At 42.8% G+C, this 23,749-nt stretch overlaps 2 protein-coding genes across 2 annotated transcripts; both read right to left on the reverse strand.

Moving 5' to 3' along the window:
* On the reverse strand, nucleotides 1–16,266 carry c8h22orf15 (chromosome 8 C22orf15 homolog; the record flags this gene model as incomplete). Its single annotated transcript, XM_084176202.1, has 4 exons — nucleotides 16,110–16,266; nucleotides 727–849; nucleotides 440–514; nucleotides 1–134 (listed from the first exon to the last, which is right to left on the reverse strand). Exons 2-4 carry the CDS (start codon nucleotides 833–835, stop codon nucleotides 1–3), a joined length of 318 nt encoding a protein of 105 aa, XP_084032328.1. The 5' UTR covers nucleotides 836–849; nucleotides 16,110–16,266.
* Nucleotides 7,756–12,671, reverse strand: adora2aa (adenosine A2a receptor a; the record flags this gene model as incomplete). The annotated part of the gene is given in 3 exon segments (XM_084176230.1): nucleotides 7,756–8,203; nucleotides 8,205–8,931; nucleotides 12,337–12,671. Coding segments are annotated over 3 exon segments (1,386 nt in total). The 3' UTR covers nucleotides 7,756–7,879.
* Nucleotides 16,267–23,749: the final 7,483 nt, after the last annotated feature.

The following is a 23,749-nucleotide window of genomic DNA, read 5'->3' on the forward strand; positions in this document are numbered from 1 at the left end:
TCAAAGTTTTCCAGAATGGCTCTTCTTGTTTCCAGCGGTGGCCTTGCTCCAGGTCTTGTTAACAGAGCCTTTCCTTGACGGACCACTCTTTCTGTCCCGCTCCTTACAGGGGTTGGACAGCTTCTTCAAGACCTCTGAGGTAGACAAATGGTACAAAAGTAACAAGGGTGCAGACAGTACATACAAACGTACATATTAGCCACACCTTTTCATGCAGTCTTAAATCAGGCTTGATGTGGTTTTGCTCAAGGCAAGTGCACTGCACATGTACAGTAACTAGGCAAGAGAGTCATATTACAGGTATAACTCCAGTCTGTACCATTAGGAGGCCACAAAGAACCACTTCAGACCATGCTCAGCTCCAACTGAACAGACTCATGCAGTGGTTTCAGTAGTGCACATTTGCCTGTGCTGTGGATGAATGTGTTTTTGTCATTACCTGCTAACTCAGGATGGCTCTTGCCCAGGTCATTTAGGAGTGGCACATACTTCTGCCCTTCAGTCCCGTCAACTCCTGGGGGCAAAATATGAAGTAAATTAAAGTGAATCAGTTTCATTACTGTAAAATATCTTTAGTAATAACAACATTTATTGCAGCCATGCTAACGAACCTATCTATAACATATTAGTAGGGCAAGCAATGTGAGAAACCACTCTTTGATCCCATGGGATTTTTAATATGGACATGTGTAGCTTAGTGCCTTCATCATATTTGGAGAGACTCACTGCAGATGCGTATGAGAATGTAGCTGTGCCTCTTCTTCATCAGACTGCTGGCCTGCTCCATGCTCTCCTCCTTGTCACTCAGGTTCACTAGCTCCCCTGTCCTGTCCATCAGGTCCACACAGTCTGCAGAGTACATCTTCAATGTGACCTTTACACTGGGCTCTCTCTGTCTATTACATATTCAATTATGACATTTACCCAGTCAGGAAACAATCTGGCAGACTGTTTCTATCATTTCCAGTCATTGACAGAGTTACCATATACAGTTAAAGTCGGAAGTTTACATACACCTTAGCCAAATACATTTAAACTCAGTTTTTCACAATTCCTGACATTTAATCCTAGTAAAAATTCCCTGTTTTACGTCAGTTAGGATCACCACTTTATTTTAAGAATGTGAAATGTCAGAATAATAGTAGAGAGAATTATTTATTTAAGCTTTTATTTATTTCATTATATTCCTAGTGGGTCAGAAGTTTACATACACTCAATTAGTATTTGGTAGCATTGCCATTAAATTGTGTAACTTGGATCAAACGTTTCAGGTAGCCTTCCACAGGCCTCCTTGCTCGCACATGCTTTTTCAGTTCTGCCCACACATTTTCTATAGGATTGAGGTCAGGGCTTTGTGATGGCCACTCCAATACCTTGACTTTGTTGTCCTTAAGCCATTTTGCCACAACTTTGGAAGTATGCTTGGGGTCATTGTCCATTTGGAAGACCCATTTGCAACCAAGCTTTAACTTCCTGACTGATGTCTTGAGATGTTGCTTCAATATATCCACATAATTTTCCTTCCTCATGATGCCATCTATTTTGTGAAGTGCACCAGTCCCTCCTGCAGCAAAGCACCCCCACAGCATGATGCTGCCACCCCCGTGCTTCACGTTTGGGATGGTGTTCTTCGACTTGCAAGCCTTCCCCTTTTTCCTCCAAACATAACGATGGTCATTATGGCCAAACAGTTCTATTTTTGTTTCATCAGACCAGAGGACATTTCTCCAAAAAGTACGATCTTTGTCCCCATGTGCAGTTGTAAACCGTAGTCTGTCTTTTTTATGGTGGTTTTGGAGCAGTGGCTTCTTTCTTGCTGAGCGGCCTTTCAGGTTATGTCGATATAGGACTCGTTTTACTGTGGATATAGATACTTTTGTACCTGTTTCCTCCAGCATCTTCACAAGGTCCTTTGCTGTTGTTCTGGAATTGATTTGCACTTTTCGCACCAAAGTACGTTCATCTCTAGGAGACAGAACACGTCTCCTTCCTGAGCGGTATGACGGCTGCGTGGTCCCATGGTGTTTATACTTGCGTACTATTGTTTGTACAGATGAACGTGGTACCTTCAGGTGTTTGGAAATTGCTCCCAAGGATGAACCAGACTTGTGGAGGTCTACAATTTATTTTCTGAGGTCTTGGCTGATTTCTTTTGATTTTCCCATGATGTCAAGCAAAGAGGCACTGAGTTTGAAGGTAGGCCTTGAAATACATCCACAGGTACACCTCCAATTGACTCAAATGATGTCAATTAGCCTATCAGAAGCTTCTAAAGCCATGACATCATTTTCTGGAATTTTCCAAGCTGTTTAAAGGCACAGTCAACTTAGTGTATGTAAACTTCTGACCCACCGGAATTGTGATACAGTGAATTATAAGTGAAATAATCTGTCTGTAAACAATAGTTGGAAACATTACTTGTGTCATGCACAAAGTAGATGTCCTAACCGACTTGCCAAAACTATAGTTTGTTAACAAGAAATGTGTGAAGTGGTTGAAAAACAAGTTTTAATGACTCCAACCTAAGTGTATGTAAACTTCCGACTTCAACTGTACATACAACCTCACACTACAATGTACTGTTTAATGTATATCCAGGACTGTTTGTATCACGCTTTCATACTGTAACCACACTATCAGGTTGAATTAGGAATGTGATATTTGATTAAACATATCAGAAGTTCAACTGTAAATTATTCTGCTCTATGGGAGAAGTACAGGACAGTACCTTGAGGATCCAGATGACACCTCTCCTTCAAACTGTGGATGAAGTTTATCATCCTGCAGTTCAGGTTTAACAATTCTGTTTGGGCCTCTTTCAAAGTAATAAAAGATAAGTCTTTTTGTACATATCCTCTGTCTATAACATCATACTTCATTAAAGTAACCTGATTGTCACATCTAAATCCCCACAATGATTTTCTTAAAGTTTTTACTCTCATATGATCCGTTTATATCAACAAAGCTTTCCATTACTGTATGTCATACATTTAATTACAGGTCAGCTGTTGGCCTCCACAGAGATTATGGAATTATGCCCAATCAAATCATGATGATGATATAGCACCATCTTTTACTTACCTCCAAACTGCACTGTGACAAACATTTCACCTTCTCTCTATACAAAATGCTTCACCAGACCTCTATAGCCCCCTCCTGTAATGTCGCTACAAGCAGCTGAAGCACTGGCCTCTTCCATAGAGCCAAAATAAGTAATGAGTTTGGGCTAAGCACACAGTGCCACAATAGGGGGTGTTAAATCAATGTTGTTGACTACAATCATACTTAGTGACAAAGCTTTGGCACTGAGGGAGAGGCCATTGTGAATGGCTTCTGCAGTTGCTCTGAGCAAACCAACAGTTGACAGGGTAAGTTATCCGTTTGGAATTTTAACCAGACATGTAAACAGTTTTGAATTGTTGCAGGGACAGCACTTATCTAAGCACATTCCCCCATGGTTGATAACCCCTCTGACACCCACTCTTCTCTCCTTTCCTTTCAAAAGAAGAGAAGACAGGAAGCCTTTTATGTGAAGGGACTGTTCTTGTTTGTATCCATGGAGTCAATACACAGACAGAGCTTTTACTGCTACTTGTTGAACACTGTGGTCTGACAGCTATACTGTGGGGGATGACTTAGGGGGTTTATTGTCAGCCGACCACTAACTGGGATTGAAAACAAGACTGTGTATGACCTATATGAATGAGACACTATAGAGCCACTTAGTGAGAGAATTAGATTAGCCTTGTTCAGTGAGCACCATTTCTCATGGCCAAATGTACAGCAAACCATGTACAGTATCAGGACCACTGGTCATCACTGAGTCATGACAGAAAGGAAACTATCTGTCTGTAACATAACCCCCCAGGACACTTAGGACAGTCACAGGTATATCATTTTACATAACATTTTAGTCATTTAGCCGACACTCTTATCCAGAGCGACTTACAGTAGTGAGTGCATACATGTTCATACTTTTTCGTATATCAGCAGTAGAGGTTAGTACAGTAACACTGGACTAAAAATACATTTGGGTGAGGATGACACCGCAAAACAGGTAAGTGGTGAGAGAGAGATATATTGGCCAGAATGGTCACAGCTAAAAGGGTGAGTTGTTGAAGTCTGATTTAGTAATGTCAGAAAGGGGGAGAGAGACAATATTTTGTTGTGCAGAAAACACCAGTGAACTAGGCTGGAAGCATCTTTAAAAAACACAAAAATGTCATTTCAGGAAGGCCCTGAGAGAATATCAAAAGGAGAATGCCCTGTAACCCTGTAACCTGGAATCATCAGGGAATTTGGATAAAAGCTGGGAAAGCTGGAGAAATCAGAGGATCTCACAGCTTGTGATAGGGGACATAAATCCCATAGAGGGCCCGTCTGGTCTGGTCTGCCCCTTCCCCAGAGTCACCAGCCAGCCTGCCTCTGGAGCTTCTCTGCACTTATTGATTGATGGTTGGGAAAGCTGTACAGTAATTGTAATGCGTAAACAGTGCAACATGGAAAAGCAAACAGATACACTTAGAGATGACAATAACATACAAATATTTATTTTCAAACAGGAGGTATTGTGTCCTGTATAGCGTTCGAAAATGTGAGAATGCAGAGAATGCCATAGCTATGTAATACTTGAGAGTATATTCAGTGAATAATGTAAGCTCTATGTCATTGATTAATTATTTTTACCATTTAATTGTCTGTGTAATCTCAATGATCAGCACAACAGTTTTGGTGTGTGCTACTGACAGTTAGACAAGTTGGAAGAACTGCAAAGTAGAGAAAGTGCAGAGTAGTATAGATATTCCTCAAAATAGTTTAAAACCATTATAATTTAAAAACACGCTGATCATTTTTTGAGCATTCATACATTTGCAAGATCATAAACCTGAACGTCCATCTGTATGGTGCACAAACATGCTAAATCAATGCAGTAGTACTGTCCCCTTATCACAAACTTGGAACATCCTTGCCATCCCCAAATACACATGAATAATCATAAAGGTAATTTATTAAATGTCACGCTCTGGCTCCGGGACTGTGTAGTTTGAGCCAGGGTGTATTCATTTGGTTGTGTTGGGTATAGGGTGTGTTCATTTGGTTGTGTTTGGTTTTGGTTGTAGTGTCTTGTCTCGTCATGTGACTCCCAATCGGAGGTAACGAGTGTCAGCTGTCGGCTCGTTATCTCTGATTGGGAGCCATATTTAAACTGTCAGGGTTCACCTTAGGGTTGTGGGTTTTTGTTCCATGTTTCAGTCTGTGTACTGAGGACTTCACTATCCGTCATTGTTTATTGTTTTCTCGTTCGTGCACTTTAACTTTAATAAAGTCATGTTCGCTACAAACGCTGCGCTTTGGTCCACTCCTTCCGTAGACGGCCGTGACAGAAAAACCCACCACAAAAGGACCAAGCAGCGTGTCCAGGAGCAAAGAGACTGGACATGGGAGGAAGCGCCGGGTAAGGAGATCGAGAGGCTGGCGATGGCCCAGGTGGGCAAATCGTGGTCCTGGGAGGACATGCTCGGGGGCAAGGGACCTTGGGGGAGGATCAAGGCCCTGGCGAGAGAGGAGCAACGGCGTCAGCAGGGCCATCGTCGGAAGGACGAGAGGCAACCCCAAAACGTTTTTTGGGGGGGGCACATGGCTTGGGCGGCTGGGCAGCAGGAGGCTGCCACCGGGAGACGTGGAGAGAAGGCTACCGGATTACGGGAGCCATTGGCGAGTAGAGGGAGGGAAGTAGTGGAGGCACGGCGTGAGAGACTGAGGTGTGTTACCAGTCCGGTCCGGCCCGTTCCTGATCCCCGGTTAAGGCCAGTGGTGTGTGTTCCCAGTATGGACCGGCCTGTTCCTACTCCACGCACCAAGTCCACGGTGTGCGTCGCCAGCCCAGCCCGGCCTGTTCCTGCTCCACGCACAAAGCCTACGGTGTGCGTCGACAGCCCTGTCCGGCCTGTTCCTGCTCCACGTACCAGACCTACGGTGTGCGTCGCCAGCCCAGCCCGGCCTGTTCCTGCTCCACGCACTAAACCTACGGTGTGCGTCGCCAGCCCAGCCCGGCCTGTTCCTGCTCCACGCACTAAACCTACGGTGTGCGTCGCCAGCCCAGCCCGGCCTGTTCCTGCCACCCGCACCAAGTCTACGGTGCGCGTCGCCAGCCCGACCCGGCCTGTTCCTGCCACTCGCACCAAACCTACGGTGCGCGTCGCCAGCCCGGTCCGGCCTGTTCCTGCCACCCGCACCAAGTCTACGGTGCGCGTCGCCAGCCCGACCCGGCCTGTTCCTGCCACTCGCACCAAACCTACGGTGCGCGTCGCCAGCCCGGTCCGGCCTGTTCCTGCCACTCGCACCAAGCCAAGGGTGCGAGTTGTCAGCCTGGTCCAGCCCGTTCCTGCTACTCGCACCAAGCCAGGGGTACGAGTCGTCGGCCTAGTCCAGCCCGTTCCTGCTACTCGCACCAAGCCAAGGGTGCGAGTCGTCAGCCTGGTTCAGCTCGTCCCTGCTACTCGCACCAAGCCAAGGGTGCGAGCCGTCAGCCTGATCCAGCCCATTCCTGCTACTCGCACCAAGCCAGGGATGCGAGTCTTCAGCCTGGTGAGGCCTGTTCCGGCTCCACGCACCAGGCAAAGGGTGCGTTTCGTCGGCCCTGTCCGGCCCGTTCCTGCTCCCCGCACCAGGTCTGTGGTGCGTGTCGTCAGCCATGTCCGGCCCGTTCCTGCTCCCCGCACCAAGTCTGTGGTGCGTTTCGTCAGCCCTGTCCGGCCCGGTCCCGCTCTCCGCACCAAGTCAAGGGTGCGCTTCGTCAGCCCGGTCCGGCCCATTCCTGCTCCCCGCGCCAAGGCAGTGGTGCGCGTCGTCAGCCTGGTAAGGCCCGTTCGTCCTCCACGCACCAAGCCAGGGGCGCGTGTCGTCAGTCCGGCTCCGACCAGCGGGGCTAGACAGGACCAGGGGTACTTTGGGGGGTTGGAGAGGAGGTGGGGATCAAGGCCGGAGCCAGAGCCACCGCCGAGGAGGTATGCCCGCCCAGCCCTCCCTTGTTTAGCCCGTATTGAGGCGCGGTCGCAGTCCGCGCCTTTAGGGGGGGGTACTGTCACGCTCTGGCTCCGGGACTGTGTAGTTTGAGCCAGGGTGTATTCATTTGGTTGTGTTGGGTATAGGGTGTGTTCATTTGGTTGTGTTTGGTTTTGGTTGTAGTGTCTTGTCTCGTCATGTGACTCCCAATCGGAGGTAACGAGTGTCAGCTGTCGGCTCGTTATCTCTGATTGGGAGCCATATTTAAACTGTCAGGGTTCACCTTAGGGTTGTGGGTTTTTGTTCCATGTTTCAGTCTGTGTACTGAGGACTTCACTATCCGTCATTGTTTATTGTTTTCTCGTTCGTGCACTTTAACTTTAATAAAGTCATGTTCGCTACAAACGCTGCGCTTTGGTCCACTCCTTCCGTAGACGGCCGTGACATTAAAACCTCACCGGTTATCAAAGAGCAAAAGTAAATTGTGAGGATTCAGATTTAAGCACGTCACAGACCAAGAGAATAAACATCGTAAACAGAATCACATTTAACCATTCGAGTCACATTAACGTTTCTTCCATAAATAACTAAAACAAATTTAAATACAATTGTTCATACCCCCAAAATAAGTTGTTCTCTTCCGCATGGTGAATGTACAGTAGGCTTTGTATGCCTGCCTTTGTGTAGGTCCTCGGCTCGTACTCATTCAGGACCACGGTTACAATCCCTGGCGATAGAATGCCTCCAAGTATGTGGAATTAGGCCATCTGGATAGCATGGGATACAACCAAACTCTGATCCTCAGCTTGTGATCCTGCCTGCCCAGTAATTTACTCTAAGCTGACTCCAAAAAATTTGCGCATCCACAGTAATTTCACACCAAAGGCCAGGTGATAAAGATCCTTTGTAGCTGTCTGATGAGCTCAGTGAAGCAGGTTTTATGTTTATAGAACAGTGATTTGACCTGGACAAGGGAGAGATCCTGCCTGTCCTTTATCTCTTCCACCTCCGGTCCTTTAGGAGACTGCTGCTGCTGGTCCCCATACTGCAGGGGATGACATAAAGGGGGTGTATGTGTCTGTCTGAGAGGCTGTGGCACAGGGGGGCTTTCCCTTTGATTGTGGGAGCTAATCACGGTAAGAGGGTGGTTGTGAATGGGCGCTGGCTTCAGAATGCCCCCTGCAGGTTTGATATGGCTATGACGGGTGGGAGCTCTCACAGCTACTGCTGCTGTGCTCGGTGTAGAGGTTGAAGCGGAGGCCGTTGGCCTTAACCCTTACTGAGTCGCTGATGCTGTTGTGGGTGGAGGTGCGGGTGCTGCCATCGCTGTCAAACAGCTCCCGGCGGCCCAGGACATGGCGGCGGATGACCCTCTGGAAGGTGTGGCGGAACTCCTGGATGCGGTATGCGTAGATGAAGGGGTTGACCACCGAGTTGCCGTGAGAGAGGATGATGGCAACGTATATGATCCAGAGGGGCGGGCGGGTACACTGAGGGCAGAACAGTGTGAAGCAGTTGATGATGTGCAGCGGTAGCCAGCAGATGGCAAACAGGCCCACGATGATGGCCAGCGACTTGGCCGCATGGATCTCCTTCTGCAGGGTGGAGTGGGACTTCCCCCCGTGGACAGCCTTCAGTTCTATGAGCTTCAGCTGATGCCGAGCTGCCATGAAGATCCGCAGGTAGATGACCAGCATGAGCAGCAGAGGCATCAGCACACAGGCAAAGAAGTTAAAATAGACCATGTAGTCCATGACCACCACCTCCTCAAACAGGCACTCCATCAGGCCTGGGGGGCAGGTGCTGTTGGGGCGCTCAGTGAACTTATTCCAGCCCAGCATTGGGGTCAGGCCAATGATGATGGACAGCACCCAGCAGACGGCAATGATCCCCTTGGCACGCTGGCCTGTCACCAGGCTATTGTACCTGTGGGAATAATAAAGATATGGACTCTGTCAGTAAGACAAATGATGGGCTCTCTTGGCTGGAGGAGGATAAGTTGTCTCTCTGGAGGGTTAGATTCCCCCAGAGGTTAAGGGATAGTGAGTTAGATAATACACATTATAATAGCAGGCATATCATTATCTAGGTTTCCATCCAATTTGCGACCAATTTTCATGTGAATATTCTAAACTCTGCATTAAACAATAAGCGCATTTTCCCACCAGAGATGTTTCCATTAAACATACTTTTTGCAGATAAAAGGTTGTGCGTGATGACGTGGTGCACATGAAAATAACTTTTGCCCTTAAATTCCCATGTACCGAATGAAAATTAGAAGTTAAATGGGTTTCCATCGCATTTTTAAATATACTGATGGTTTTGTCACAAAAACTGTTGCGTTATATAGCAAATGTGCTCACTCTGGTATTGGCATATGTACTCTAGCCAACAGCTCACAGATACAGCAGGTAGGCTACCTACATTATGAGATTATTATGGATAAGAGCAATATTATTTGTATTTGTCAAATGGCAGCCAAGCATCGATCATCATGTCACCAGAATAAGACCCTTGATATTTATTGGAGAGGAGCATCAAGCTCATCACCTTTAACATTCACCACCCTGCGAAGTTCATCATCATTTATTTCACCTGTAGCCTAATAAACTGCATGGTTTCCTGAGTCGTAGTGGGAGGACCACGCAACATACACTACATGACCAAAACTATGTGGACACCTGCTCGTCTAATTCCAAAATCATTGGCATTAATATGGAGTTGGTGTCCCTTTGCTGCTATAACAGCCTCCACTCTTCTGGGAAGGCTTTTCACTAGATGTTGGAAGATTGCTGCGGGGACTTGCTTCCATTCAGCCACAAGAGCATTAGTGAGGTTGGCACTGATGTTGGGCGATTAGGCCTGGCTCGCAGTCGACGTTCCAATTCATCCCAAAGGTGTTTGATGGGGTTGAGGTCAGGGCTCTATGCAGGCCAGTCAAGTTCTTCCACACCGATCTCGACAAACCATTTCTGTAAGGACCTCGTTTTGTGCACGGGGGCATTGTCATACTGAAACAGGAAAGGGCCTTCCCAAAACTGTTCCCACAAAGTTGGAAGTACAGAATCGTCTAGAATGTAATTGTATGCAGTAGCGTTAAGATTTCCCTTCACTGGAACTAAGGGGCCTAGCCCGAACCATGAAATCAGCCCCAGACCATTATTTCTCCTCCACCAAACTTTACAGTTGGCACTATGCATTTGGACAGGTAGCGTTTTCCTGGCATCCGCCAAACCCAGATTCGTCCGTCGGACTGCCAGATGGTAAAGCATGATTCATCACTCGAGAGAACGTGTTTTCATTGGTCCAGAGTCCAACGGCGGAGAGCTTTACACCACTCCAGGCAACGATTGGCATTGCGCATGGTGATCTTTGGCTTGTGTGCGGCTGCTCGGCCATGGAAACCCATTTCATGAAGCTCCCGATGAACAGTTATTGTGCTGACGTTGCTTCCAGAGGCAGTTTGGAACTGGGTAGTGAGTGTTGCAACCGAGGACAGACGATTTTTACTCGATACGCGATATGCGCTTCAGCACTCTGCGGTCCCGGTCTGTGAGCTGTTGTTGCTCCTAGACGTTTCCACTTCACAATAACAGCACTTACAATTGACCGGGACAGCTCTAGCAAGGCAGAAATTTGACGAACTGACTTGTTGGAAAGGTGGCATCCTATGACGGTGCCATGTTGACAGTCACTGAGCTCTTCAGTAAGGCCATTCTACTGCTAATGTTTGTCTATGGAGATTGCATGGCTGTGTGCTCGATTTTATACACCTGTCAGCAACGGGTGTGGCTGAAATAGCCAAATCCACTAATTTGAAGGGGTGTCCACATACCTTTGTATATATAGTGTATCATCGCGTGACTCTAAGTTTACTTCGATATGATGGTTATCATATCAATATTTGCGCATAAAGGCGTTTTCACCGCTTTCTTGTATAATTAATTTTACAGACACAAAAAGATCCCACCATGTCGAATGAACAAATTGTCTGTCGGGATATATAAAATTGTACCAGCATTTAATCAGCCCGGTTGTGACTTGTTTCATGTGTCAGCTAATTCATCTGCATGAAATGGTTGGATGGAAACGTGGTTAGACACACTGTCTTTTTATGGGAAAAACTCTCGTCTAAGTTATAAAGAGAGACTTAAAAACAAAATGTCAGTATTTGGAAGGGAAGTCTATTTCGAGTGTCTGTCGGTCAGTGTGGGAGAGCAGCTGATCTTTTGGGCCGTTTCTGTCACATTCTCGAGACGTTGAAGTTCAAAGGTTAGCTGTGAGAAAACAGCAACCCCCCCCCCTCACCCCGTGCAGCAACACAGACATGCACAAACGCCCTTAACACATCCCAGGGACACAACAGAACAACAATCTTGGACGCAATAAAAAAAGGGAGTGATGGGCATGTTGTTTTTAGGTAATGCACACTATCAAATATGCTAGTATGAGTGAGGTTGAGAGAGTGTGTGAGCATCAGTCTATACATACTTTCCAGAAAGTGTATAAGTAATTACTGATTATTAATACATTTTAGGGCATAATGTAATTTATATTTGTTTATCTAGGAAAATAAATGAGTGGTCTGAACAGCTGTTTTATTTTTACATGCTTATAGTTGTGAATAGGGGTCATGGTCTGTATAAACTATTAGTAAGAGGAGATTACAGTTAACTGGTCCTGGGTGAGATGGCCTCCTGGGAGACTATATCTGGTTCCACTGAGGAAATCAAAAGCTCAACTAGCCATTTGGTAAATAAATCTAAAGTTCATTTAAAAATAGCACGGTCCTCTGCTGCTCTATTCTGAAAATATCTCACACAGATTTTAAGATTTACTTTTTTTAATGTAGCAATGTGCTACTGGCATGAAGCATACAATGTACCTGCAACCTGGGTATGCAAATCAATCAAAAACCCTATACAACCTCAAAGGGTAGATTTAAATCTTTGAAAAGCCTAACGTCTAACCCAGGGGTGGGAAACTTTTTGGCTCGAGGGCCACATAAGGATTTCAAAATTCAACCGAGGGCCGCTCCAATTTTTTGGGGACCAATTTGTTAGTCCAAATCAATTTGCGGGCCAGAAAAAGGGCTGTTATTTTAAAATATATAGGTGCATTCTCATTTCTACATATTTTCTAGCTAGTTTTAGACATTCAAGTGTAGACTTTAAAAAAAACCTAAAATAATAATTTCCCCAATAAAGTAGTTTTCCCACCCTTGGTCTAACCTCTTTCTCTGTATATGGGAGAGGAAAGCAGCACGACAGCAGCAATATGTTTAAAATGGTTAGCACACTCTCTGTTATGTTCATACAATTTTGAACTGACCTGAGGGGTATCTTGATAGCGATGTAGCGGTCTATGGCAATGGCCAGCAGGCTGAAGATGGAGCTCTGGGTGAGCACCAGCACAAAGCAAGCGATGAAGAGGCAGCCATAGAAGTTGGAGCAGAAGCCCGTGCTGATGACGATGGCGAAGGGAATACCCAGCACTCCCACAGCAATGTCTGCCACTGCCAGGGACACCAAAAAGAAGTTGGTGATGCTCTGCAGGTTGCTGTTAAGACAGACGGCCCAGCAGACCAGCACATTGCCCAGCACGGACAGTATGGCTATCAGCAGCTCCAGCACAATGTAGATGACAGAGGCAGCATCGTTCAGCATGGTGAGAAGAGCAGCGGGGTCACTGAGGAGGAGGGAGGACCACTCTCATCAAAGTCCATAGCTGCAGCCAGGCAGCAGTGCGCTTACTCTGTAGGGTTTATCTCGCTGCCTGGGATTATGGCTGAGCTCTCCACACAGAGACCACTTCACCTTGAAGCCTCTTAGAAGTCCCACACAGTTGGTGATCAGAGAAGCAGTCCAAACGCTAAGGCATTCTCCTCACTTAACATATAGGGCACGACTGTCTCCTTTCTGTTATGGTATCTGCTGTCCTGTCTGGCCCTCTCCTCTCAAGTCCTTCCCCTCACTGTTGCAAGATTCAGCACTGTGAAACTCAGATGGCGCTGAGACTGAACCAGGAAGTGATCACATGAGCGCCATACTGATGCTGATAAAGGGAAGAAAGAGTAAATAAAGTGGAAATGCTAAATGCAGAAATGACATGACATAAAATACCAGTGAATAAGATACTTTCCATCAAATATTAACCACATTTGAAGTCAAACAATAAATGGCAATGTATTGTCTGCCATGATACTCTGGGATTTCCAATGTAGCAAGTAAAATAATAAGTGTACTGCATTCCCCATACAACTGCTGGTCATCATCATTAATATTTGATCTGCAATAGTGAGCACTGACATCTGACTACGGATCACAGTATACTGACTACATTACACACCCTGGCCAACTGCAGGGGTCATGTTAACACATGATAACTGACTTTCCACCAATCCTCCTTTTCACCATTAACAACAGTCACTAAACTGTAAACCAGGGCCAGAGGAAATATAATCAGTGTCATGATGACACAGTGGTGTTATGGAGCTACTATCCCAGTGACAGTTAAATGTCAGCTGTACCAGAGAGAGGAAACAGTCGGATGCTTCAGGGACTGGAACTTTCTATATGTCCCCCTGAGATCACCCAACCCCTGCCTGATAAGGAGAAAGGAGTCTTGAGGACACCAAATGAAGCATTCAAATTTTGTTAGAGAAGGGTGTCGTCATGCTCAAGAAAAATAAAAATAATAATAAATGAAGTAGTAAATACAGCAAGCATAATCTACACTTGAAATGACAATTGTTTTAAACAAGGTCTAATTTGTCAATCAACTGAGGTCACTGCGCCACGCTGAATTCCCCTGGAATTAAATGTGAGCGTGAAGAGGTTTCCAAACTCCTTTCATACAGAACTCTGATCATGTTTATGGAGAATTCCCACAGTGAAGCCAATGATGTTTTCTGAGGTTACTCATGGTTTCAGGAGATAGCAGCTGTGACGGAACTGAAAGGCCTTTGCTCTCAGAAACATTTCCATTTAGGTGGGACTGAGGTTTTTTCAGACTGATCTCAGTTACTGTGTCAGTTTCCATACTGTTTTAAGTTTATCACACACATACAGTATGAGGCACAGAGGTTGCTGTTGCAAATAGTGTCAGTCTTTGAGCACATGTAACCCAACAGTGACAGATCTGATAGCCATAGCCTCGTATACTGTAGGACAACCCCTTTGCATTGCAAAAAGCCTATAATGCAGTTGTGATAGGAAAAGGCGAAATTATGTTCACCATCACACGGTCACAAAAGGACCAGGGAAGATGCAAAGTGGTACCTTCAATATAGAGGTTACAACTGGATTAGAAGTGACATCTCAATGTGACTGCATGTGTGACCCTGTCTCAGTCACCTTATAACAGCAGTCAAAAACTAGGTAATAACAGGGTATTTCAGTTGTCCTCTTTGATAGCACTTGAGGGGTATGAATAGTTCACGTATAGTCCATAATGTTAAATTCATTTTTATTTCCCAGGGATGTAGCTCAGTTGGTAGAGCATGGTGTTTGCAACACCAGGGTTGTGGGTTCGATTCCCACGGGGGGCCAGTATGAAAATAATAATAATAATAATGTATGCACTCACTAACTGTAAGTTGCTCTGGATAAGAGTGTCTGCTAAATGACTAAAATGTAAGCAACTCCTGTGTATATTTGGCCTTCTGTTTTAGGTTATTGTCCTGCTGAAAGGTGAATTTGTCTCCCAGTGTCTGTTGGAAAGCAGACTGAACCAGGCATACCCATAACATGATGCAGCCACCACCATTCTTGAACATATGAAGAGTGGTACTCAGTGATGTGTTGTTTTGGATTTGCCCCAAACATAACGCTTTATTTTCACGGCATTAAGTTAATTTATTTGTCACATATTTAGCAGGCTTACTTTAGTGCCTTATTGCAAACAGGATGCATATTTTGGAATATTTGTATTATGTACAGGCTTCCTTCTTTTCACTCTGTCATTTAGGTTAGTATTGCAGAGGAACTAGGGCGGCAGGTAGCTTAGTGGGTAAGAGCGTTGTGCTAGTAACTGAAAGGTTGCTGGTTCTAATCCCTGAGCCGGCTAGGTGAAAAATCTGTTGATGTCCCTTAAGCAAGGCACTTAACCCTAATTTCTCCTGTAATTCACTCTGGATAAGAGTGTCTGCAAAATTACTAAAATGTAACTACAATGTTGTTGATCCATCCTCAGTTTTCTCCTATCACAGCTGTTAAACTCTGCCATCCTCAGTTTTCTCCTATCACAGCCATTAAACTCTGTAACTGTTTTAAAGTCACTTTTGGCCTCATGGTGAAATCCCAGTGCTGTTTCCTTTCTCTCCGGTAACTGAGTTAGGAAAGATGCCTGTATTGTTGTAGTGACCGAGTATATTGATACACCATCCAAAGTGTAATTAATAACTTCACCACGCTCAAAGGGATATTGAATGTCTGCTTTTATTTATTTTTACCCATCTACCAATAGGTTCCCTTCTTTGCGAGGCATTAGAAAACCTCCCTGGTCTTTGTGGTTGAATCTGTGTTTGAAATTCACTGCTCGACTGAGGGACCTTACAGATAATTGTATGTGTGGGGTACAGAAATTAGGTAGTCATTCAAAAATCATGTTAAACACTATTATTGCACACAGAGTGAGTCCATGCAACGTATTATGTAATTACCTTGTTAAGTAAATCTTTACTCCTGAACTTATTTCGGCTTGCCATAATAAAGGGGTTGAATACTTATTGACTTAAGACATTTCAACTTTTCATTTTTAATTAATTTGTTTAAAAAAAGTCAAATAACATAATTCCACTTTGACATTATGGGATATTGTGTGAAGGCCAGTGACACAAAGTCTGAACATAACAAAATGTGGAGAAAGTCAAGGGGTGTGAATACTTTCTGAAGGCACTGTAAACTTTGCATAGGCTAATGTCCCGTGTCTGTATTCCTGGCCGAAAATAATTTTGATTGCACCAGCACTAACTGTTGTATAAACTTACATTGTCTAACAAAATGTTTTATTAGTCTATTCATTAAATAGTTAAAACACTCCAAATGCAAATACAAACTCTTGGACTTCTATCCAATTCTATGTTCAATAAAAAAAAAACGTACCTTGTTAAATGTATGCCTCGTCGTATTAGAAATTAATTAAAATCTTTTTAGAAATGAGTTTGCGCTATATCCATAATCATCGCTCGAATAAAATAACATAATTCCTAGAAAAACCGTTGTGAATAATAAGATGTGCGAAACTCAATTTGATGGGCTATTTGTGCGCTCCGCACCCACTGTTTCACTACGGATTCTCCGTTCAATAACTCAGGCGGACCAGATTTACACCACGTGATCCCATGGTCCGTGTTCGTGCGGATAATTCCCTTTCTACGCTAAACCGAGCAACACGGAATGAGAAAACGGACAGTTATTTTGTTTTTGGATACACATTTTAAAACTGAAAAGTTTTTTGTTTGTTTTTAATCTCGTTTTTGCTTATAAACCAAAAACAACTTGATATTTTGATTTTCACATATGGGTGGGGTTAAATGTGGAATGCCTGTCATTGGCCAAATAAACAGCCAACACTTCCTGTCCCTTCAAAATAGCAGTTCACCCTTCTAACTCTATTCTATTATCTATTAATTCATATATTAATAGCTGCCCATAACATGCCACAGTGCCAAGGTGAGATTTCTCAATTTCTACTTTAGATTTAAGGTTAGCTATGTAAGCTAGCCACAACAATGATAGGGTTTATTGACTTACATGTCTACTTTAGATTGAAGGTTATTCATAAACTACTGTTATTGTAAATGGTTAGCTAACTGATATATCCTAGCTACAGTCACCTCCAAAATTATTGGCAAAAAATACTTCATAAAATAAATACAAATACTGAGCTATATTGTAGGCCTATGCAAAAAAAAGTATATTATTTAATAATAATACAATTGCTCAGAGAAAAATATTTTGTTTAACAAGTAATTTAAAAAAAAATCTAAAAAGGATAGGTGTCAAAATTATTGCCACCCGTTTTCAATACTTTGTGTACCCTACCCTTGCGAGGATAACGGCATTTAGCCTTTTTCTAGAACTCAGACCATTCCTCCATACTGAATCTTTCCAGATCCTTGATATCCTTTGGTCTGCGCTTATGGACTGCCCTCTTCAATTCAAACCACAGGTACTCAATGGGGTTCAAGTCCGGAGACCGAGATGGCCATTGCAAAATGTAGATTTTGTGGTAAATTAACAATTTCTTTATGGATTTTTATGTGTTCTTGGGGTCATTGTCTTGCTAGAAGATCCACTTGAGGCCAACTTTCAGCCTCCTGGCTTAGGCAACCAGGTCTTTGGCTAAAATGTCATGGTACTAGGTAGAGTTCTTGATGCTGTTGACCTTAACAAGGGCCCCAGGACCAGTGGAAGCAAAACATCCCCATAACATCAAAGCTCCACCACCATATTTTACAGTAGGTATGAGGTTATTTTCTGCATATGCATCCTTCTTTTGAGGCCAAAACCACCACTGGTGTGTGTGGACAAAGAGCTCTATTTTCGTCTTATCTGACCATAGCACCCAGTTCCAATCAAAGTGCCAATGGCGATTAGCAAACTCCAGGCGTTTACATTTGTTGGTTGCTCTGAATAAAGGCTTTTTTATGGAAACTCTTCCAAATAGCCTATAGATATCGAGGTGGCGTCTAACTGTAGATTTGGACACTGTAATTCTCCAACTGTGGCCTTCAGACTTTTCTTTGCCTCCCGAACAATTTTATTCCCTCTGCGTTGGGACGTGATTAGGGCTGTTGCGGTGACCTTATTACCGCCACACCGGCAGTCACGAGTCATGAAGGCAGTCAAATTCCACGTGACCGTTTAGTCACGGTAATTAGGCTTCTCCAAGTGCTGATGCTGCTGATGGTCATTAGTAGCCTACCAAACTTGCTAACTGCCTGGTACTCAGCACTCTATTGTCCCTCTAATCACTCTGATATCAATGCAAATGTAATCGAAAATCTAATTAAACTCTTCATGAGAGCCCATGAGCTCATGTTGCACAACATTTCTATAGGCTATGCAATTGCACGAGAAAACAGAGTGATGGCCTCTATTAAAAAGAGGAGGATCCCATCAGCTTTATATAGGCTAGGCCTACTATATTTATTTCTCAACTTTTCTAATATTAAGCAAATATTAAGCACATTGTTTATCTTTACAACAGGAGTATAGCCTACCTGGCTGGCATGAAAATGAACCACAGGAAAAGCGTCCTCCATTCGCTATTTAAGTGCAGAGATGACATGTCTTTTTTCCCGTGCCCGTTTTGAGACAGGTGCATGATAACGGTCCATTCTAAATCAAAACGAATTTCAGACATACATTATTTAGTAAATGTAAAGACAAGATTAAATCAAGAATAGTCTGATGGGTGACAATATTAGCCTATCACTTGTGAATTATATATTATCATTTATGAATGATGCCCAGCTTAAGGCAAGAAACAATGCCTTTTTTGTGTGACTTTTTCTAATTATAGTCGCACACCTCATGTAGCTTAGCCCATAGGCGTATATGTTTGTTTTGATAAGGTTTGTATCACAACTAAAGTGGCCAAATAACTTATTAAAATGAAGCACATTAATCCGCTTTACAACAGTTGTAGAGCCTAACTGGCATAAATACTGTATGCAGCGCGTGAGTTTCAAGTTTGGGGAAGATAATTTTCACCATAAAATTGCACCTTTATAATAAAAGCATTACATGCATAATTGCACTTGTGGTCACTTTTGATAATGGTGTTTTCCCCGCTAATGGAACATTCGCGCTTATAGCCTACTGCCGTGTGCGCATTTCTGCGCTTAAAATGTGAAGAAAAAGCCTAATAGTTTATCAACATTTTAAGCTAAACGTTCTGATCTGTTGCTTCAGCTTAATTGCGTAAATAAGGTTTTTTGATGCTAGTGATTGTATTAATTTGGGATCTATCGCATCCCACAACTGTCCCAGACTATGTTTGGAATATTTATTTCTCATACAGAATAGAATAGGTCAACTTTTGTACTATGGGGGATAGTAGATTGACATAGGCTAGTGCTTTTGCTGTTCGTAAGGCCTACTCATCTTGTTGGCTGCCAAAAAGTAAATGTGGACAGTTCTTCCAATTCTTCAATATGCACCCCGGAATTGGATAAGGACGCGCGCAGTTGTGCCCCTGATGTGTCTGTCTTCACTTGTAGCCTGTGAGAAAGACCCAATCACGTGATGGAGAGCTGTGTGAGTGAGATGAGAGGTGATTCGGAGCAGGCAGCACTCAGGGAGTAGGGCTGCAAAAGGCATGGATTTTTTTAGGGTGTATTATGGCCACACAAAGGGGATGCCACTGGGAAATTTGAGGAATTATATCAAGTGCTTCTCAAATTGTGAATGCGAGACTGACAAAATGTATACAGCCTGCGCAAAAACAAAGCAGAGCTCATGCCTTTCAAGCAACTTTTTTCAAATCATCATTAGAGTCGCATCATGCAGCCTTACAATGTATTAAAAATGAAAACATATAGCCCAACGTTTGTAGAACAACTAAAATTACATTAATAACTCTAAATTAAGCATATAGGAGTACCTATTTATTTGTTAACTGCTCATCACAGAATAGCCGCATGTGCGCACTCCCTCAAATCGTTTGGAGAAAATACCCTTTATTTTTATTCAGCTTTGTTCAATTGTATTATTCATACTATAAAATAATGTAAAATAATGCCATGGAATTCTAAGCAAATCTTGTCTGCTAAATGAACTAGTGTAGGCCACAGCCATATGGCATTGCCAGATCAGGACCTAACATGAGGACAACTCAGAGTATGCTATTGTGTTCTTCTGAAATATACTACATTTTCTTTATATCATGTTTCTTTAGACCTGTCTAAAATAAATAATTGATTTATTGTGAAGGTGTAGGATATATTATATGGATTTATTAGACTTTTTTAAATGTAGGCTTGTAGGCTATGTGTGGAAGCCAAGAGATGCTAAATGTGTTTATGTTAATTAACGGTCAATAACCGTGAGACCGACAGTTATTTGCTTGACAATCACCGGCTGACTAAATTTCGTGACCACCACAGCCCTAGACGTGATACACTTGCGTCCTCTTACTCATCTACCAGACAAGTTTACCACTGTTCCAGTGGTTTCAAACTTTTTAATTGTTGCCCTAATAGTGGTAAGTGATATATTTGTTTTTTCAGTAGTTTTTTTGTACCCATTGCTTGATTTATGAAAGTCAACAACCATTTGTCTCTTTTCATTTGTGAGTTCTTTCCCTTTCCCCATGATGATGGATGACAAAGGGATTTTACATGCATGTTACTTACTTTTTATACCCCAATGAAACAGTAAGCTTGATCATTTGGCAGCCATTACAGCTGTGAATCATTTTGAATAAAATTCACCAACTTTGTCAGGCGAGTGCACAAATAGGGCTCTACCTGTGCAGAGCACACGCCACTTTGCCCTTCCAGTCTCAAAAGTGTCCTTTTGGGTGGTGGTATAATTTCCCCAAAAATGATATATATATATATTTTTTTATGTGTAATTATTGTCTGAAACCCATTGCCTGCAAGTAGTTCTGAAGGCACTGTATAGAGGTAAATCACAATCAATAAAATAAATCGAGCTAGCTAATTAGCAGATTTACATCAATCATCAACATCAACGATCAGCTGATAGCCCACCCCCTTTTCCCGATGTCAATCATGTCTTTAGGAGGCACTGTAACTAGCTTGCTTACAATTTGTGATGATTGTTGTTATTGCAGAAATAAATAGGGCTACGTTCAAAAATGTAAAACATTTCATTACAGAGGCATTTGGCATGTTATGAATTTAGATATATGAATCATGAAATATATTTTTATTTAAAGCGGGGGGTGTATTTTGAGCACTCGCCCCCTGAAAGGTCTGTGCACGGCCCTGAACCTTGTACAACACTTAGGGCAACATATCCAATGTCTTTGTCGAAATGGCTCAAGCTCAGTATTTGGATGGCAATCTTTTATGGACAGCAATATACAAACAGATTTTCAAGCAGATTTAAGTCAGGACTTAGATTGGACATTCAGGAACACTCACCACCTCTTGGAAAGGCATTCTGGAGTATCTTTGGCATTAAAATCTGTCTAATTGTTCGGTTTGCAGAAGACTATGGCAGACTTTCCTCAAACTTTTTACTGGGGCTTTGCTCCTTTCATATTTATTTTGATCCTGAAAAACTCCCCAGTCCCTGCCGGTGACAAGCATACCCATAACATGATGCTGCCACAACAATACTTGAAAATACAGAGCATCAACAACATTGAATTCACGCCACATTACTGGCCTGTATGACAAAGTGAAAAGAAGCAAGCCTGTGTTAAAAACTCCACTCCAAATCATCCATTCTGTTTGCAACAAGGCCGTTAAGTAGTACTGAAAGACAACACGGCAAAGAAATGTACTTTTTGGCTTAAATTAATTGGTTGGTATGCTTATCACAGGCAGGGACTGGGGAGTTTTTCAGGATCAAAATAAATATGAAAGGAGCAAAGCCCAGGTAAAAAATTAGGAAACCTAACCCTGGGATAGTTTTATTTTTCAGAGGGACAATTACACAAATGTCCCAACATATATTTGACTGAAAATCAGTGACAAGGTTTGAATATTGCTGTGCATCAATGATTCTGAACCAAATTTACTGAGCTTAAAACATTTTGACAAAAACAATAGTGTACTACTGAGTGTACAAAACATTAAGAACACCTTCCTACTCTTGAGTTGCACCCACCCTTCTGCCCTCAGAGCAGCCTCAATTCGTCGGGGCATGGACTCTACAAGGTGTCAAAAGCGTTCCACAGGGATGCTGGCCCATGTTGACTCCAATGCTTCCCACAGTCGTGTCAAGTTGGCTGGATGTCCTTTGGGTGCTGGACCATTCTTGATCCACACGGGAAACTGTTGAGCGTGAAAAACCCAGCATTGTGCAGTCCTTGACACACTCAAACTGGTGCGCCTGGCACCGACTACCATACCCCATTCAAAGGCAAAATGTTTTCTTGCCCATTCACCCTCTGAATGGCACACATACACAATCCATGTCTCATTTATCTCAAGGCTTAAAAATCCTTCTTTAACCTGTCTCCTCCCCTTCATCTACACTGATTGAAGTTGATTTAACAAGTGACATCAATAAGGGATAATAGGTTTCACCTGGACTCACCTGGTCAGTCTGTCATGGAAAGAGGAGATATTCTTAATGTTTTGTACACTCAGTGTATGTTGCCCTAAGAGTTCTACAAAGTTGGTAGAATCTTATTTGAAATGATTCACAGCTGTAATGGTAAATGTGTTTCCACCAAGTATTAACTCTGCGGTGTGAAGACGTACACGTACACAATTTGTTTTTTTTATTATTAATTTGGAAAATGTTCTATAATTTTCTTTCACTTTGAAAAAAGTACTGAGTAGGTTTTATTTAACTTTAAGACAGAAAAATGTGAAGACTGTGCAAGGGGTGTGTAGACTTTACTCTATGTCTACTATTCACGCTTGCTTCATTCCAGCTAGGTAGATGTGCACCCACTGACTAACTATAGCTAGGGGCATATCTCTAGTCCAGCAATAGAAACTGTTGTTTTGGCTGTATTGCATCATTGAGTGAGATTACCAATGGTTAGCTAAGTAGCTAGGATATATCAGTTAGCTAACCATTTAATTAACAGCAGTTCATTAATAAGTCAAACACGATCATTGTTGTGGATAGCGTGCATAGCTAACTTTGAAATCTAAAGCAGAAATCCCACCTTATCTTGGCACTGCTGCAAGGTATGGGCAGCTATTAATAGATTCATTAATAGAGATAATAGATTGGAGATAGAAGGGTCCGTGTACCTTTTGGCCAATTAATATTTCCTATTACATGACAAGATAAAAAACGAGTAAAGGGTCATTCCTCATTAATTTTTTTGTTATTAAAGTTGTATTTTTCCATTTTTTCCACAAAAAAAAATAATAATAATAGTACAGCATAAAAACATTGAGCATGACATCCAGACATATCCTCCAACATAGCACACATACATGGTAAAATAGTATCTCACAAGCTACAATACAGAACTAAATGGGTTCACAAGCATAAGTAATCACCTCCCAGTCTTAGAAACATGACAATTAAAACGCCTCCTGCTTCTAGAATTGTTGTTTCTACCAGTGATCCTAGCAAGCATTTGTTAATAAGATGCTACCTCCAACATTGATTCTATCCACTGTTTCAGAGTAGGAGTGTCATGACCCTTCCAAATTCTAAGGATTACTCTAGCTGCTGTAACGATACCTACAGTGATCAGTGCGAATTCCTAATTTGTTACATTAGGTAATTCTGTTCTATCGCCCAAGAGACATATTCTCGGTGAAACTGGAATTGTTAACCCCAACCATTCCTCCAGATATTTCAAAACATCCTTCCAGAAAGGTAGCACTAATGTACATTCCCATATTGCGTGTAAAAATGTCCCAGTGTCTTTTTGGCATTTCCAACACAGATAATTGTTGGTCAGACCCATCTTATGAAGCCTTGTTGGGGTCCAATAAAACCTATATATTGAGCAAGTTTATTCCTCATTTATTTGATTTGAATCTGAAATCAAACAACACAAACGGTTCTGTTTTTTGTTTTTATTGTCTAAAGGAAATGTTAAATAACAAGAAACTGAATAACTATTT

The sequence above is a fragment of the Coregonus lavaretus genome, assembly GCF_964263955.1.
Source record: "Coregonus lavaretus genome assembly, chromosome: 14".
NCBI lineage: Eukaryota > Metazoa > Chordata > Actinopteri > Salmoniformes > Salmonidae > Coregonus > Coregonus lavaretus.